The sequence below is a fragment of the Canis lupus genome, chromosome 10 (genome assembly GCF_003254725.2).
Source record: "Canis lupus dingo isolate Sandy chromosome 10, ASM325472v2, whole genome shotgun sequence".
NCBI classification, from domain to species: Eukaryota; Metazoa; Chordata; class Mammalia; order Carnivora; family Canidae; genus Canis; species Canis lupus.
The window spans coordinates 32,483,757-32,502,986 of NC_064252.1; the positions used below are offsets into that span (position 1 = coordinate 32,483,757).

The 19,230-nt window shown below is 43.1% G+C and overlaps 1 protein-coding gene and 1 long non-coding RNA gene across 5 annotated transcripts in view; one reads left to right on the forward strand and one right to left on the reverse strand.

The window, feature by feature from the left end:
• Nucleotides 1-5,910: 5,910 nt before the first annotated feature.
• LOC125755924 (uncharacterized) lies at nt 5,911-9,451 on the reverse strand. Its single transcript, XR_007413503.1, has 2 exons — nt 8,846-9,451; nt 5,911-6,986 (listed from the first exon to the last, which is right to left on the reverse strand). It is a non-coding gene; the product is annotated as an uncharacterized LOC125755924 (long non-coding RNA).
• Nucleotides 9,452-9,465: 14 nt separating this feature from the next.
• The window catches only part of CRY1 (cryptochrome circadian regulator 1), a 112,591-nt gene continuing 102,826 nt past the window's right edge, over nt 9,466-19,230 (forward strand). For 3 of the 4 annotated variants that reach the window (XM_049115344.1, XM_025461824.3, XM_049115345.1), the window contains exon 1: nt 9,486-10,241. In XM_049115344.1, coding sequence (XP_048971301.1) covers nt 10,084-10,241 — 158 coding nt within the window. In that variant the 5' untranslated portion in view covers nt 9,486-10,083. Of the gene's footprint in view, nt 10,242-19,230 lie in introns of all 4 variants that reach the window. The other variant, XM_025461814.3, reaches the window with a different exon arrangement.

Genomic DNA, 19,230 nt, shown 5'->3' on the forward strand with positions numbered 1-19,230 from the left:
TTTCTTAGAGTCAGAATTCTATCCCATCTTTATTGATGTAATTCTTGGCTCCATAAATCAATGGCCTCCACCTGTTCTTATACCCTTTACATGAAGCTACCTTCATTTTTTAAAAGTAAAGTCCTCTATTATTTATTTAGTAGGGATTAAACTTGTCTTTTTAATTGTACTGTTAATTAATTATTATTTTTAAAAGATTTTATTTATTTATTCATGAGAGACAGAGACACAGGCAGAAGGAGAAGCAGGCTCCCTGCGGGGAACCCCATGCGGGACTTGATCCCAGGACCCCGGATCTTGCCCTGAGCCGAAAGCAGATGCTCAACCACTGAGCCCTCCAGGTGTCCCCTGTACTGTTAATTTATTAGGATGGTTATTTTTGTGTGTGTTACAGTTATTGATTTTTTTTAATTTTTATTTATTTATGGTAGTCAGAGAGAGAGAGAGAGAGAGAGACACAGGCAGAGGGAGAAGCAGGCTCCATGCACCGGGAGCCCGACGTGGGATTCGATCCCGGGTCTCCAGGATAGCGCGCTGGGCCAAAGGCAGGCGCTAAACCGCTGCGCCACCCAGGGATCCCTGTGTTACAGTTATTAAGTTGTATACATTTTAAGTGGTCTTTGTCAACCAAATGTTTTCCATAAACCTTAATGTTTTAAGAGTCCCTCGGGGCAGAGTGGAGATTTTTCGGAGTATGTTGTATGGCTTCTTGTGGAACTACTTGTACTTCTTGCACTAGCCACCAGGTGGCATGACTAGGAGACTAGGAGACTTCTTTGCTTTCCAGGAACTCTGAGAGGTTGGCAGCGGGGAAAGTAAATCGCCTGTTCCCACACCAGCATTCACACACACTTTGCCTCCTCTAACTTGTTCTTTTTCCTTCTGCGCTGAGTTTATAATATTGGCCATTTGTGAGTATGTTCTTTAGAGAGTTCCTGGCAGTCTTTTCTGGTGTTGGTTAACTTAAAAAGCAACTCCTAAATCTATTTCTCTATCCCAACCCCTCTCCAAATGCTACCATCTAGATACACCACCACCAGGAGTGGCGGGTTTATTCCTCTCTGAATGCTGAAGTACTGTGGAGATGAGCTCTTTAGAAGTGCATTGACAGCTCTGGGTAATGCAGCCGGATTCAGGGTCATTCTTTGGCCTTGGTGTAAGGTTCTCTTTCTTATTAATAGGCTGTATTGATGATGGAGTTATAACAAATACCTCTCAAGTTTCTGTCACTGCCCATTAGGGTTTCAACTTGTACATACTTAGTTCACTACATGAACAGTTTAGGGTTTTTTTTCTCTTTCTTTTTCTTAGACAGGGTCAAAGGGAGAGGAAGAGAGAGAGGGAATCTTAACCAGGCTCCCCAGCATGGAACCCAATGTAGGTCTTGATCTTACAACCTTGAGATTATGACCTAGGCCGAAATCAAGAGTCAGAGATTTAATTGACTAAGTCACCCAGATGCCCCACTGCATAAACATTTTAAATAAACAATTGCCTCATATTGCACAATCATCTACTCCTTTGGAATCCTTTCCTTTATTCCTTTAAGTTAAAAAAAAATGTAGTTTATTTCCCCAGCATAAATACTACATTGTACAAGAAATCTACTTGGATTCATCTTCACCAGAATGATTCAGCTTCCCCCACACTCTGACGGGGCTTATTCTGCTCTTCTATGACCTACATGCCAGTCCAGTGAAGGCAGGAGAGTGCCGGGCAACTCACAGCCATTGGAGCTGGGAAAGTCTTCGTTTGTTTCCTGCCTCTTCCACTTTTGAGGATAAGTTGTGAGGATGTAACTGTTCTGAGCACTGGTTTTCTCATCTATAAAACAAGAAGAGTAATATCTATCTCATCGGGCTGTTGTGAGAAATAAATGGATCTAAAGTACTTAGCACAGTGCCTAATGTAGTAGCTCTGTGTCTGGCACATTAAGGACTCAATTGATTTTGGATAATTACAGAATTTTGCATTTTTATCCATTCACTTAATAAATATTGTGGGTTGTCTTGTCCATCTAGGCTGCTATATAGAATATCACAGTCTAGGCGACTTAACAACAAAAATTTATCCCTCACAGTTCTTCTAGAAGCAGTTTGTACAAGATCAGTTGCTAGTGAAGGCCTGCTTCAGGGTTGCAGACTGCCAACTTCTGGCCATATCATCACGTGGTGGAAAGGGCTAGGGATCTCTCTGGAGCCTCCTTCACGGAGCATTAATCCCAGGGGTTGGAGTTCCACCCTTCAGGACCGAAGTGCCTCGTAAAGGACTCACCTACTAATACCATCCCCTTTAGGGATTAGGATTTTAATATATGAATTTGGGGGTGGACATAGCATTCAGCACACATCATGGAGCTTACTCCACAGGGTAGGGAAAGACATATTGTATGGACTGAATTGTGTCCCCTCAAATTCAAATGTTGAGGCCCTAATTCCCAATGTGACTGGATTTGGAGATAGAGCCTTTATGGAAGTGATTAAGGTTATATGAGGTCATAAGGGTAGGACCCTGATCCAATAAAGTTTGGTGTCCTTATGAGAAGAAATACCAAAGAGTTTCCAGTGGTGCTGGCTTCCGCGTGTATGCTGTGTGTGTGTGTGTTTGTGTGTGTGTGTGCACGCGCCATTCAAGGGTACAGTGTGAAGACGGTCAGCTAGCCAGAAAGGGGGCCCTCACCCAAACCTGACTATGCTGCCATCTTGATATATTTTTTTTTTTTTTTATGATAGTCACAGAGAGAGAGAGAGAGAGAGAGAGAGAGAGGCAGAGGGAGAGGCAGGCTCCATGCACCGGGAGCCCGATGTGGGATTCGATCCCGGGTCTCCAGGATCGCGCCCTGGGCCAAAGGCAGGCGCCAAACCGCTGCGCCACCCAGGGATCCCTTGATATATTTTTTTAAAGATTTTATTTATTTATTCATGAGAGACAGAGAGAAAGAGGCAGAGACATAGGCAGAGGGAGAAGCAGGCTCTATGCAGGAAGCCCCATGTGGGACTGGATTCCAGGGTCCTGGGATCACACCCTGAGCTGAAGGCAGATGCTCAACTGCTGAACCAGGTGTCCTGCCATCTTGATATTTCAGATGTCCAGTCAGCCTCCAGAACTATGAGAAATAAACTTCTGTTGTTCCAGCCACACAGTCTGTGGTGTTTTGTCAGGGCAGCTTCCACAGACAAATACACATACCTAAGAGAGAGAGAGAGTGCTATGAAGAAAAATAAAGTTGGGTAAAGGGATTATACAATGATGAGGAAGAGATACAGTGAACAGAAAAGACCTCCCCAAGAAGATGGCCCTGGAGCAGGTATACCTGAGAGAAAGGAGGGAGGAGCTATGAGAACATCTTGGAGAAGCATGTTCTAGATAGAGGGAACAGGGAGGGATCCCTGGGTGGCGCAGCGGTTTAGTGCCTGCCTTTGGCCCGGGGCGTGATCCTGGAGACCCGGGATCGAATCCCACGTCGGGCTCCCGGTGCATGGAGCCTGCTTCTCCCTCTGCCTATGTCTCTGCCTCTCTCTCTCTCTCTCTCTCTCTCTGTGTGACTACCATAAGTAAATAAAAAATTAAAAAAAAAAAAAAAAGATAGAGGGAACAGGGAGTGCAAAATCCGTGAGGTGGGAGCACTCTCAGACAGCCTGAGGAACAGCAAGGAGGGAGTAAGATGAAGAGAGGGAAGGTTAGGGAGGCCAGCCGATCCCAGGGCCAGATCACTGATATATGGTCTCTAGAGCTTCTATAATATTTGGTTGGATTTTGTAACAAGTACAATATTTTTGTTCACAAATCAGAGTCCAAAAGTAATTGTCTCTATTTTCTATAGCTAAACTAAGTTTTGGTCTTAACATCTCAACCTACTCCCTGGTCAAAAACTGGGATAGTGAATTCTGGATTTTCTTGGCCACTTCAGAATTCTCTTGTCATCCCACGTTTAAACTCAGTCCACTGTGAAAAATATCTCTGTTTCTCAGCTACTCTTCAGGTTAGCTTCTAAGTTCCCAGATGTCTAAGGAACAGTAAATCTTTAGAGGAAAAGGGGTGATTTGGCTGTCATTCCTCACTTGCCTACACTGCCATCTGCTAAATGTCTGTGTTGCTGTCTCTCCAGGATGGCGTCTGTTGAGATGCACATAGGGTTGTGTGGTCATTGGTTATAACCTTTCCCGACATTTTGCACAATACTGTCCCCTTTGGCAAAATCCCTTAGTTAGTTGGTTTTCTCTTTCTAAGGAAGAAGGGACATGTAGAAAAATCTAGCTGTTCTCTTAGCCAGGCACTGTCTGCCCAGTGGCATCCCTCACAGGCTTTTTTTCTGGGCCATAGTAGAGTGGTATGGGGACTCCATGGGGGTCAGGCACCAGATTTCAGATGGGAAGTTGGCATAAATGTCTTCTACTCTCAGAATGCCCTAAGGTCCTCTAGGAATCTGGAGCTAATCCTAAGCAAGAATTGGTGAAATACTATCTTTTTGTTTTATTTTTTTTTATTTTTTTATTTTTTAATTTTATTTATTTATGATAGTCCCACAGAGAGAGAGAGAGAGAGAGAGAGAGAGAGAGGCAGAGACATAGGCAGAGGGAGAAGCAGGCTCCATGCACCGGGAGCCCGACGTGGGATTCGATCCCGGGTCTCCAGATCGCGCCCTGGGCCAAAGGCAGGCGCCAAACTGCTGCGCCACCCAGGGATCCCTATCTTTTTGTTTTAGAAAAGATCAATGCATATCTGTTTTATTTGCCTTGCATACCCCATCTCATCTTGAAGAACTTTTATATAGTATTGGGGAGAGAGGAGAGAAGCAGCAAATTCTTCCTGATTTATATCTAGATTGAAGTCCTTGAATTTAGAACAAAAAACCTTTGTCCTCAACTTCTGCCCCTCTGAGGCAACAGAGGACTCACATCCAATGACCTGAATGGGGATGACCACAAGACAAAAAAAAAAGATCTGTGGCGGAAAAAGGTTGGGTAATATTACACAATATCATATTACCACATTTGTAACTATTTACACTTTTTTTTTTTTACTATTTACACTTTTTTTTTTTTTTTTTTTTTTTTATTTATGATAGTCATAGTCACAGAGAGAGAGAGAGAGGCAGAGACACAGGCAGAGGGAGAAGCAGGCTCCATGCACCGGGAGCCCAACGTGGGATTCGATCCCGGGTCTCCAGGATCGCGCCCTGGGCCAAAGGCAGGCGCCAAACCGCTGCGCCACCCAGGGATCCCCTATTTACACTTTCTAAATGCATTTGGTCAACAAAAAGGATTAGAACAACCAAGAAAATTGTTTGCAAGTACATCTGTGTGGACTCAGTTGGTTAACAGATTGTATCAGTCCGTGTCCAATGAGGAGACAGAAATAACACAGTAAATCCAACAGGGAAGTTTCATTAAAATAATTATTCATTATAATGGGGATTTATAATTAACTATAACTAATGATAAAGGAGGGGGTAAGGGAACTATGGTGACTACTCCAGGCCACCTGAGGGAGAGGACCTAAGTTGGGAGAGTGTGAGGGTTTTTTCTAAGGGTGGGATTCAGACTTCATTGAAGATGGGGTGATTGTAGCTGCATGCACTGATCACATGCTCTACTTCTTACTTGTGTGTTGGCACATATCTCAAAAATCGCCTCTGCAAGATGGGGTCATGAGAGAACACAGTCCTTCAATTCAGAGGTTTACACACTTGTGTTTGTAGAGTCCTAGCATTTTTAAATAGTAGAGAAAACTTTGAAATCATCTAGTCCAATCCACTCATTTTATAAATGAATTAATCAGGCTAAGAAAACTTAGGTGACTTGTTCAAGATCATCAACTAATTAATGGCCAGTTAATTACCTAGTCTCTTCTTGTTAGTCCCATACTCTTTCTACCCCATGATGTTGGAGCCGACCAGAACTTCACATATTTTTTAAAAATATTTTATTTATTTATTCATGAGAGACACACAGAGAGAAGCAGAAACACAGGCAGAGGGAGAAGCAGGCTCCCTACAGGGAGCCTGATATGGGACTCAATCTCAGGACTCTGGGATCACAACCTGAGCTGAAGGCAGACACTCAACTGCTGAGCCACCCAGGCATCCCTTTCATAAATTTCTGACAATGCTCCTCATCCCTCCTTTATACCTTTAATCATAAATACTCACTCTGAAAACGAAGGTGAATGGTGGTAGCATTGAGGGACAGTATATGTAAGTAAGGAGATCGGATTCAAATGGTTTTGGTTTTTCTTTTTTCTTTTTTTTTTTTAAGATTTTTTAATTTATTTATTCATGAGAGACACAGAGAGAGAGAGGCAGAGACACAGGCAGAGGAAGAAGCAGGCTCCATGCAGGGAGCCTGATGTGGGACTTGATCCCGGGTCTCCAGGATCATGCCCTGAGCTGAAGGAGGCCCTGAACTGCTGAGCCACCAGAGCTGCCCGGTTTTGGTTTTTCATCTTGTTTAACTTACATGTATTTCTGTGCTTTAGTATCTTTATCAGCAAAGCAGCCATAAGTTATTAATATATAATAATAAGCTGCCTCAGAAGATTATGAGGGTTAATAATAACCTAACATGCTTGGCACATAGTAGGTACTCAATAAATCATAGCAATTATTAAATGGTTACTCCTTCCATAAATAGATACATATTTTTTAAAGATTTTATATACTTATTTATTCATGAGAGACACAGAAAGATAGAGAGAGGAGCAGAGACCTAGGCAGAGGGAGCCTAGAAGCAGGCTCCATGCAAGGAGCCCGATGTGGGACTCGATCACAAATTCCGGGATCACGCTCTGAATCAAAGGCAGATGCTCAACTGCTGAGCCACCTAGGCATCCCCACAAATAGATATATTAGAGTAACCTTACCTGTGTGCCATTAAAAACCCTTTAGTCTTTGAGGAATGCACTGCTGACAGTACTGACACTTTTATAGTAAGTCAGTATTTTTATGTGTAAATGAAAGTTACACACATACCCCCACATACAGCTGCCTGTTAGAAAAAATGAACAATTAGTAAACATAAGTCAACTCTACACAGATCAATATTCTCTCTCTCCATTCCACAATTTCATTTGGATGCTTGAAAGCAATTCTTATGATGTCTTTAGGCATCATCTACTTACTTTAAAACTACGTAAAGTGAAACATAAAACACTATTATTTTAAAAAGTACAATATACCCCGGAGAACGAGGCAATCCAAGTGAGGGCACAACTCTGTGTGCTACATCCTATGCATAGATGATGGATCTTTCAGGGTGGTAATTACCCAAGGCTCATCTCCATTGATAAGAATAACAAATATTTAATACTTTATAGAGAACAAAGGGTTTTCATATATATAGCTTTAAATGCTCTTCAGAAACCAGAGAAAAGATGCTATGCCCTTTTTATGGCAGTAGAAGCAAGGTTAGGGAAGACTATCCAGACATTGGCTCACACATTGGCTCACTACATGATTAAAATTACAGTATTGTTGTATTAGTTTGCTAGAGCTGCTATAACAAAGTACCACAAAATGAGTGGCTTAGAACAATAGGAATTTATTGTCTCATCCTTCTGGAGGCTGGAAATCTGAAATCAAAGTGTTTCCAGGGTCATGCCACTTCTGAAGGTGTTAGAGAGGGATCTGTTCCAGGTCATTCTTCTAGCTTTGAATAATTCTTGGCTTATGGCACCATGACTCCAATCTTCACAAGCCATTCTCTTTGTGTGTGGGTCTGCCTCTGTGTCCAAATTTATAAAGACGCTAGTCATATTGCATGAGGGCCCACCTTAATGACATCATCTTAACTTGATCATCCACAAAGACCTTATTTCCAAGTAAGGTCACCTTCACAGGTACTAGGGATTATATGAATTTTAGGACACAACTCAACAATTGCCCTATCTTTCCTCCTTTTAACCTTGCTGGACACATTGGTGGCAGAGAGTATTCATTCATTCACTCATTCATTCAATAAACATTGCAGTGCATATGTGTCAGGCTCTTTACTGTGTATTGATGGTGCAAAAAACAAACTGGACAGCCACCCTGTCCTTGAGAAGTCACACTTTAGAGGAAATCAGAGACACATTATTATGATAATAAATACTATTATTGAACACCTACTTCATGCTAGGTATTAAAGTAGGTTCCCTTCATTTACTTTTCACAATAGTATGTGGGGTGATGTATCAGAGACACACCTGGGGAGATGGGTGTCTGTCCTAAATCTGCTCTGGACGACAGGAATATTTTTGCAAATTAGGTAGCACTTCATCTGAGTCTAAAGGCCTGTGTAGAAATACACTAGATAGCTCAAAGGTTGCTGTGGTGAGTAGCACATTCTAAAGAAGAGCATTTTATAAAGGAAAAAAATAGCACGTGGGAAGGTTAAGAGACATAATCGTAAAATCCACCAATGCTGAGGCTTTTGTCTATTTCCCTCGGGTACCTACAGTGCCTGGTTCATTCAGCCATCGCCTAACGAATACAAGGGCATCACACGGCCAAAGGAATGCCCTGGCCTGAGGCTCACTGTCGCTAGAAAGGTGGACGAAGGCCTCTTTACGAAGAGGCTTGTTAATCACACCAAGGGTGAGAAATCAGGGCCGACAGGTTGAAGATACACATACAGCATGAGGGGATTCCGGGTGCCTGGCACCCGCCCTGCCCATTCCCCCTATTCCCCAGAACACGTCCCAGGGAGCCATCCCCACCCCCGCGAGGGCCGGAAGAATGGAGGTGGGGCCCCAGGGAGCCACCCCCACCCCGCGAGGGCCAGAAGAATGGAGGTGGGGCCCCAGGGAGCCATCCCCACCCCGCGAGGGCCGGAAGAATGGGGAGGAGCGCGCCAGCTCCACGCACTCCGAAGTCGGGTTTTTCGGCCAAGGCTGCACTGAAGGCTGCACAAGGCTGGGCCTGAAGTCTAACGGAGCTTTCTTCTCTGCCTCCAACGCGTCCAGCGCTCATTCCCCTTCCGGCTCCTCCGCCGACTCTCCGGGGACCCCCGGCTGTTGCAGGCCTTCCCGGAACGCCACAGGAGGAATCCCGGAGCGCGCTCCCTCCGCCGGCCGCGCCCTCCTTCCCTCTGGAACGCAGCGAGAGCGCACGCGCACCATCGGAGCCGAGCGCGCGCCCGCGAGCTCCCCGCATCCCCGTGCTCATCCGGGTCTCAGAGAACTTCAGCCAATAGGAGACGCTCACGGCCTCCAGGGGCGGGGTTAAGCCGTCCCTCACATGGGGCCTGTGGTCACCGCGCGCGCTTCTAGGCGACCAGCCGGCGGAGCAAAGGGGCCGAGGAAAAGAGCTCAGAGTCTGAGCAGGGGTCGACGGCTTTGAGATCAAGCAGCTGCCGCCGCCTAGAAGCGACTGAATCGCGAGCCGATTCCTCAGTCGGAGCCTCTGTAGTAAACACACTTCAGAAACGTGAGGTGCCGGGGGTCACGTGGGGAGCGCGCCCTCCAATGAGGAGCCGGGGGCGGGGCCGAGGCCGCTGACGCGGCGGTGGCGGCGGAGTCACCCGGGCAGCCTCGGGACCGGTCACCGGCCGGCAACCGTCCAGCGGCCTCGACCACCGCCTCGGTGCTCGCTCCTCTTCCCCGGGCCGAGAGACTGCGTGGCCGACGGTGGCTGGATCTCCGCTCCTCCCTCTCGGTGGCTGGCCTCAGGCGGGCCGTTTTCTTCTCAGGGGCCGCCTCGGTGGGGCGAGGTTTCCGTGACGAACCTCCTGGGGCTGCCGGCGCCGGTCGGGGCCGTCGGGGCGGCTCGGGCTCGTGGAACGTGCTCACTGCCGGGCCCCGAGGCCTCGGAGCGATGCGCCTCGTGCGAGCGGTGGCGGAGGGCGCCGGCTCCTAAAGGGCGTCACACCCGCACTCGGCTGACTGGGCAACCTCCATTCATCTTCCAGCTGCGCCTCCAGCGCCCGCTCCTTCTGCGGCCCCCTCCTCGGACTCGGTTGGCCCTTTCCCCCGCTGCCGCCCTGTCCCCACTGCTTGGGTGTGGCGGTTCCCCGTGGAAGCGGAGGTGACGGGGATGAGCCGGCCCTTCCTTCCTTGACTATCTGGGGAGGGGGGACCTGGGCGAGGACCCGCCGCGCCCCCGGGATGGGGGTGAACGCCGTGCACTGGTTCCGAAAGGGGCTCCGGCTTCACGACAACCCCGCCCTGAAGGAGTGCATCCAGGGCGCCGACACCATCCGCTGCGTCTACATCCTCGACCCCTGGTTCGCCGGCTCCTCCAATGTGGGCATCAACAGGTGGCGGTGAGTGGAAATGCCGTGGGACCTGGGGCTTTCGGTGTTTAACGGGTCAGGGTTTGACCCGCAGCCGGCCGGACCTGAGAATTTAGACCCGGGGCCGCCGTCCTTAGGCCGTTTCGGATTAGAGGTGCCTCGGGTAGTACGTAGAATTGGCTTAGTAGTTCCCTGCCGGAGCGTGCTGGCAGCCTGGATCACCTCGGCCTTCGTGTGTGAGTTACGTGCCTCCGCGCCACTGGAAACTCTTCCCCTGGTTTTGTGGGGCAGTTCTTAGCGGTGGAGCACAAGAAACGCCCTCCCGGTTCTCAGTGGCCGCTGGATTGATGTTCTTGGCTTCTTGGCGGCTTTCGGAAGGATCGCGGCTTTGGGTGTTTACGTTTGTGTGTGTCTAGGTAACTCATAGTGTGGGGAAAATCTTTCATTCAGTAGAGGCACTTCCAAATCCACTTTTCTTCCACCTCGAGGTCGCCGTAGGAAAAGCAAGGCAAACATCTGGTTTCTCTTTGCTCAGCTGTTCCTCTCAACTCCTCCTTGTGGTTGACGAGACAAAGCACAGTTTTTCTTTCTAGGCAAAGTATAAAGCCTTCTAGGGATTAGAGCACTGAAAAAAAAAATCTTCCGACAAGCTTTATGATCTTTTCCTGAAATCCCAGGCTAGATGATTTTTAGGCCCCCTGGTGGAAATGAAAGCGTTTGTTTTACAGATAGGGTTTTTTTTTTTTTTTTAAGATTTTATTATTTATTCATGAGAGACCCAGAAAGAGAGAGTGAGAGAGAGAGGCAGAGACATAGGCAGAGGGAGAAGCAGGCTCCATGCAGGGAGCCTAACCTGGGAATCGATCCCAGGACTCCAGGATTACGCCCTGGGCTGAAGGCGGCGCTAAACCGCTGAGCCCTCGGGGCTGCCCTACAGATAGGTTATTGATCACTACTGTCTACCAGGCACTGCTTTAAACACCAGGGAGGTAGCAGGGAAAGAAACAGACAAAAATGCTTGTCCTTTTCCAGTACATGTCTCAGAAAGTCAAGTATATAGTAGTTTGAAAAAATTTCTCTGATCATAGTTGTGAATTGCGGGGGAGGAAGGTGGACAAGAAACAGGGGGCTGTTGCATTCATCCAGGTGAGAGATGATAGCCGCTTGAACCATAGTGATAGTGGTGGATGTGGTGAGTAGTCAAATGCTGGGCATATTTTGGAAGTGAGAATCCGCAATGTTAGCATATTGAATATGTGGTATTAAAGAAAGAGAAGGGATTAGGAAATTATTTCAAAATTGTTGGTTTGAGGACCTAGGGTTAAGTGAAGTTGTTTGCAGAAGCCAGTGGGAGGGTGATTGGAGTTCTCTTTAGGACTTGATTAAGTTTGAGATGTTTATTACACATCCAGGTAGATATGGCAGATTGGCAGTTGGATATATTGGGTGCTCAGGACAGAGTTCCAGGCAGGACATATAAATTGGAAGGTTATCAGTTTGTAGATACCATTTAAAGCCATTTATTCGTTCATCCATTCATTGAACAAATATTATCATGCACCTACCACATGCCAGGCATTGTTTTAGGGCATTCAGCGTTAACAAAAATAGCTAAAAAATCCCTACCCTGTTAAAGTTAAATTCTAGTGGAGCCATGAGACTGTATGAGAACATAAGGAAGTGAATGTAGATAGAAAACAGAGTAGGTCCAAGGACTGAGTCTTCAGTACTCTAATGTATAGACATTGTGGAGCTGTGGAAGAATTAGCATAGGAAATTGAGAAGGAATATCTAGTAAGATAAGAAGAAAACCCAGAAGAGTTTTGGTGTCTTAGAGGCCAAGTAAAGAAAATGTTTCCAACAGCGTGCTTTACCTATGTCAGGTGTTGCTGATAGGTCAAGTAAGATGAAGACTAAAAACTGAAAATCGTATTTAGGATTTTGAAGCCATTTATAGTCTTGACTGGAGTGGTTTCGGTAGTTTCTGGAATGCCAAAGAGAGACTGAGAAGAGAGAATTTGGGGGACAATTCAGCTCTTTTAGGGGAGTTTTGCTGTAAGAGGATCAGAAAAATGATGGTTCCTGGATTGGGATGTGAACTCGAGAGGACTTTTTTTTTTTTTAAAGATTGGAGAAATTGCAGTATGTTTCTGTGCTTATGGAAATGATATAATAACTGTATATAAAAGCATTCATTAGCAGAATTGATGTCATTAATGCAAATTCTGAGGAAAGATAAATGTAATATATTTTAGTGTATTAACAGTATCTTTAAAAATAGAATAATAATTCCCTTTTCATAAAATTGTTAAAGAGGATTATATTAGTTAACAAATGTAATATGCTTAAAATGTGACTGATAGTAGTAAGTGCTTTTTTTGTTATTTGCTACTAAATTGAAAGCCCTAGGTGAGTAATATCTAATTAAATGTTTGCAGTCCATTTCTTCTAGAGTATTTGATAAGTTTATAAAATCTAGACTTTAAGCTTCTGTAGCATGGGGATTATATGTTGCTTATCTTTGTACACCCAGCCACTCACACTGTCAAATGAGTGAAATATAACTTGTAAGCATAGTAGGAATAGTCCTATATTTTCTTTTTTTCTCTCTCATATTTTCCTTTTTAAAAGATTATTTTTAACTATTAACTATTGGTCTTTCTAAAAGACGCGTAAAGATGGAAATAATGAATAGACTTTTTTTCTTCTAGAGACTAAGTTATAAAAAGGTAGGGACAGAATTTTATTTAGTCTGTTCTCATAGCACCAAATTCATTGCTTTTCATATACTTATAGCTCAGTTACTGTTTATTGAATGAAGTGACATCCAGGAGTCAGTAATTTTATACTTAAACAATTTTATTCATTTCTTTATTTACCATAGTATAATGGGCAATCTCCTTACTTGGCATTCAGGCTATCTGGTGGTTTCTATCATATTTCCTTCTGCCATTTCCTTCAGTCAACAGCATTTCCTAGATTTTTGGATTTGATTTAATAAAATTTATTTTGCCTAAGTAAATAAACAAAACTTTTTTTTTTAAAGTAGGTTCCATGCCCAGCATGGAGCCCAGTGTAAGGCTTGAACCCACCACAACCTTAAGATGAAGACCTGAGCTGAGATCAAGAGTAGGTTGCCCAACCGACTGAGCCACCCAGGTGCCCTCCAGAATTACCTTTTAATATTGCCATCATTTCATTTAAAAAGGATGCTTTAACATTTAAAAAGAAAGTTTGAAGCACATTATTGGAAAATAAAGGATAATCCTTTGACTTGAATAAATTAAACTTTATGAAAATTCACTTTGCCTTATCAGTGAAAACGTTATCTTGAATTTGATATATTTAGGATTTTTTTTTAATTTTAATTTTTATTATTATTATTTTTTAAGATTTTATTATTCATGACAGAGAGAGAGGCAGAGACACAGGCAGAGGGAGAAGCAGGCTCCATGCAGGGAGCCCAACGTGGGACTCGATCCCGGGTCCCCAGGATCACACCCTGGGCTGAAGGCAGCGCTAAACCCCTGGGCCACCGGGGCTGCCCCATATTTAGGATTAAATTATTTAAAATATTTTCAGTTATGGCTCAGTAGAGTATGCCACCTTTTTTTTTTTTTTTTTTAATATTTTGTTTGTTTATTCATGAGAGACATAGAGAGAAGCAGAGACATAGGCAGAGACATAGGCAGAGGGAGAAGCAGGGTCCTCACAGGGAGCCCGATGTGGAACTCAGTCCCTGGACTCCGGGGATCATGCCCTGAGCTGAAGGCAGATGCTCAACTGCTGAGCCACTCAGGCGTCCTGTAGAATATGCCACTCTTGATTTCAGGGTTGTGAGTTCACACTGCACTTTGGGTATAGAGCCTACTTTAAAAAATTTCAATTCTTTCCTTATCTCTTTTTAGACTTATACTACACAAAAACTTATATGCAAATATTCAGTCATAAAAAGAAATGAAGTACTGATACATGCTACAACGTGGATGAAGCTTAAAAACATTATGCTGAGTGAAGAAGCCAGGCACAAAATTCCACAAATTATTTGATTATATTTATATGAAATGTCTAGAATATGTGCAGATATGTAGAGACAGAAAGTAGATTAGTGGCTTCTTAGGGCTAGGCAGGTTGGGCGAGCCGAGAGGTCGTAGCTAAGGAGCACAGGGTTTCTTTGTGAGGTGATGAAAATGTTCTAGAAGGTGATAGTTGCACAACTCTTTGAATATACTAAGAAAATATTGGATTGTACACATAAAAAAAAAATCTACCCACTCCTTTCAGGTCCAGTCCACATGCCACCTTTTCCATAATAATCTTTTTTATCATGTTGTCTGGGATGTTTTACAGTCTTGTGAACTTTTAGGCTATTTTTTGATATTGCTTCCCATATCACCATCAAATATCATTAAAAATAAGTAAATACTTCTTTAATTTGTAAATATTGATACAGTCCTCATATATTCTTTTTTCCTTCGTTTAACAGATTGCAATTCTTTTTCCTGAAGAGAAGGTACAATTTCATCAACCAAAAATTTATTTTTCATTCATATTTATGGTAGGCACTATTTTGGTAATGGAGATAGAATAGTGAATAAGAAAAAGTCCCTGCCCTTGAGGTCCTTTTAGTACAGGAGGATAAAGAGGCAGTAAAACAAATATAATATGTCAGGTGGTAGTAAGTGTAATGGAGAGAAATAAAGCAGAATGTGAGAACAGAGACCTAAAGAAAGGGAGGTAAAAGGCTGTACGGATATTTAGGGGGGAGAGCTCTCTCTGTATTCTCTACAGTTTCTAATATAGTGTCCCATACAAAGTAGGCATTTGCTAAATATTTTTAAAATTCTCTTTGTTAAGTCTAGGGTTTAGGAGTATGACAGTTGCTTCATTTAGCTTTGATGCTAATGTGTATCTTAAAATTCAGAGAAATAATTTTCAGTGAAGGGATTATCTTTGACATTTAAACTTCAACATGTTTAAAATACAATTGACGTTATCACACGTAGATCTCTTAATTTTCAGTCCAAATCTATAAATATACCCACATACTTACCCATTCTTTCCTTCCACTGTCTAATTTTGGTAGAAGAGACATTGCTTTCCCTATTCAAAACTAGTCTCCAGCTATACCCCATTTTAAACTGCTTATATTTTTTACAACTTTATTGAGGTATAGTTGACAGAAATTGTATATATTCAAGGTGTATAGTATGATGCTTTGATATACACACATACACATATATTTTTTAAAGATTTTATTTATTTATTCATGAGAGACGCAGAAAGTAAGAGAGGCAGAAACATAGGCAGTGGGAGAAGCAGACTCCATGCAGGGAGCCTGATGTGGGACTCAGTCCTGGGACTCCAGGATTATGCCCTGGGCTGAAGGCAGGCAGGCGCTCAACTGCTGAGACACCCAGGCGTCCCACACACATACACATATTGTGACTCTTGTTTTTTTTTAAGATTTTATTTGACAGAGAGAGCATGCATGTTTGCACATAAACAGAGTGAGTTGGAGAGGGAGAAGCAGGCTCTCTGCTGAGCAGGGAGCCTGATATGGGGCTCCATCCCAGGAACCTGAGATCATGACCTGAGCTGAAGGCAGATGCTTAATTGACTGAGAGGCACCCATGAGAGGTGCCCCATGACTCTCATTTTTGATAATTTATTTTCTTATCCTTTCTTTAACCTCCTTTTGGTTTGCTTCCAGTCAGCATATATAGATGTTTAAGTCGGGGGTTCTGTAAGAACAAGAAAGCCAGTAGAGGAACAAAACCTACCCTTGAGTATGTTTCTTTCCTGCAACTATGTTTTTCAGTTCCTTTATAGCCAAACTTCATGAACAAAATATCTAATACTGGCTAACTTCATTTCTTTATCTTCTTTTCAACCTTCCATCCACTCCTAGTCTGGGTTCCACTTCATCTACTCCACCAAAACATTTTTCAACCAAAGGATATTTTAAAATGTTTCATTCCTTGACTTTTTACTGTGTTGGGCACTTCTGACCACATTTTCCACCTCCCCCTTTGCAGTGGTTAGAGGACCCTGCCCTGTTTTTCTGCCAAAGCTATTAGTGTTCTTCCTTGATTTCTCTTTTTCTGTTCAGCCCTTAAATGCCTCTTAGGTCTGTGATCTCCACTCTTTTTTCATTGTACATTCTTAGGCAGTCTCATCTCTCTTCAAAAAGTAAGTTATGGGATGCCTGGGTGGCTCAGCGCTTAAAGCATCTGCCTTTGGCTCTCTCTGTGTGTGTGTCTCTCATAAATGAATGAATGAATGAATGAATGAATGACAGTTACTGTTTACCCAGAATTCACAAATCATCTTCAGCTCATATCTCCTGATCTCCAGATGTGCATCCATTATATATGAATTTCCTGCCTATTTGAATGTATTGTATTACCTTAAACTCAACTTGTTCAAAACAGAGACCATTGGGGCACCTGGGTAGCTCAGTCAGTTAAGCATTTTGACTCTTGATTTTGGCTTAGGTCATGATCTCAGGATTGTGAGATGGAGCCCTGTGTCAGGCTCCTGTGCTAGGCATGGAGCCTGCTTGAAATTCTGTCTCTCCCTCCCCATCTTCACCTCCCTCCTTCTCCTCTTTAAAAAAAATAAAAAACCACAGAGATCATCTCCATTATCTCTATCTCAAAACCAAACTGACTTTTCCTCTGCATCTTATCTTCATATATAAAATACTACCATTTGCCCAGTTGTTCAACTGACAGATTAGATTGGTAATTATATTTAAATTTATTCAGAAAATATTTGAGTTCCTACTGTGTGCCAGTCACTTTGTTAATTTCTGTGGGTAAATGGAAGTCAATAGATAATTTCTCTGCCCTCAGAGAATTTACAATATAAAGAAGGATTTATTCAGAAATAAAATAATCATAGAAATGCATTCTTCTGTCTCCATTGTCACTTTAGCACATACCGTCAACTTTTTTGCCTGGATTATTTGAGTAGTTTATGAATCATTGTTCCCCTTCCCCTTCTCTAATTCATTCTCTGTAGGGCTACCAGAGTGATCCTTTAAAATTGCAAATCTGTTTATGTCCTTTACTCTTAAAAATCCTTCAGTGACATTTCTTTACCTTTAGGTTAAAGTTCAAAAACCATAACATAGTATAAAATCCTTGTATAATCTAGTCCTTTGCTTCATTTTCCAGCCTTAGAGGATTGCTTCATTGAGGCATTTGAGCTGAGCCTTGAAGTATAAGATGAATCTGAATAATCACAGGATAGATGGAAGGAATTCCATCCAGGCTGAGGGAAGAAAATTTCAGCCTAAGGAAATAATATGAGGGAATGCACAGTATTCTGCTACTGGTATAGTTGTTAGTATAACTGAATCCTATGGTGCATGAAAGGACAGGAGGTATTATATAGTACTCTTTTGGTTTAGTACTCTGGATGGTTTTGTCTGAGTCAAACAGGCTTAAGCAGAGAGAGCTAGCTTATTGGCAAATGTAACTGAACAGTCCAAGAGAAAGTGGCTGCAGACATGGATTGGTGCTAGGCCTCAGAAGATGTCTCCAGGACCAGATTTCCCGCTTTGCATCTCCAAACTTCACTTATATGGTTTGGCTTTTCTGGCTGTCCTCTGGTGGTGAAATATATCAATAACAATAGTAGTTACGGAAGTAAAAGCATATGCCTCTGCCCCAGAAGTCTTAGCAAAAGTCTGTGGCACTTCAGTGGCTCTCCTATGACCAATTTATGAACCAGTCATTGTAAACATTTCTGTGAGCTGCAATTGTGCGCCTCATGGGTGGAATCAACTCAACTGGACTGAAGTAACTGAAGTAGAATGAGTAGAAAGTAGGTGGATGTCCTAAAACGATAGATACTTATTATGTAAGAACTCAGATCAGAAGGTGGGACTAAGTCAGAAAAATGTTGACTCCCGTTTGAAGAAATGTAACTTTGGCAGCTGAATAAATTATAGAGGAAAGAGCTAGTAGAGCATTGTGGAGGCTTTATCAGTAGTCCATTGAAAGATAATGTAGGCTTCAATTAGAGAAAAGTCTGTAAGGAAGGAGAACTTCCAAGAGAGTGATTGTAGAGGTGTGATGGACACTTTAGGTGACTGTCTAAAAAAGGCAGTTTCAGAGAGGCAGTAGAATGGGAGATTCTCATGCTTTGTGCCTCTTTGACAATTAGCCATTAAGTTAGAACACAGGATTAGACCATATTTAGATGAGGAAAAGAATGAGTTTGGTTTAGGTCACCGCTGAATTTGAGGTATTGCTAAGATATCAACATGAGAAATGGAAAAAATAGAAGTTCACGTTTGGAGATTATAGACATTAGAACTGTGGATATGGGAATAATAATTCCTACATAATAGGTAAAACATGACTGATGATATTGGAATAAGATGCATCAAAATCTTGGGGGTTTCTATAAGATGAATAGAAACTGGTGAAGGAAACTGAGGATAATCAAAGAGGTAGAAAGAGGGATCCCTGGGTAGCGCAGCGGTTTGGCGCCTGCCTTTGGCCCAGGGCGCGATCCTGGAGACCCGGGATCGAATCCCACGTCAGGCTCCCGGTGCATGGAGCCTGCTTCTCCCTCTGCCTGTGTCTCTGCCTCATTCTCTCTCTCTCTGTGACTATCACAAATAAATAAAAATTAAAAAAAAACAAAACAAAACAAAGAGGTAGAAAGAGAAGCCTACCAAGTACTGCATCATGGAAATCAAAGGTGGCAAGACTTTTTCTTCATTGTGCTGAAGAAGGCAGGTTAGGATGAGTTTTGACATGTTATGTGGGAAAAATAATCAGTGACTTGGAAACAGATGGAAGAAATAACTTTGTGTCTTGAATGCTGGGCAGTGGACCCTCCAGAATATAGAGGACCCTCCAGAAATTGTATTATTCTAATTTAGGGATATGTACTTTTGTCCTTGATTGTCTAGACTGCTTTATAGCTCTGTAAAAAGAGATCAAAGACAAAGTGTAGATAAAAATTATGGTGCTGGCCAGTCAAAATGGCCAAACTAAGG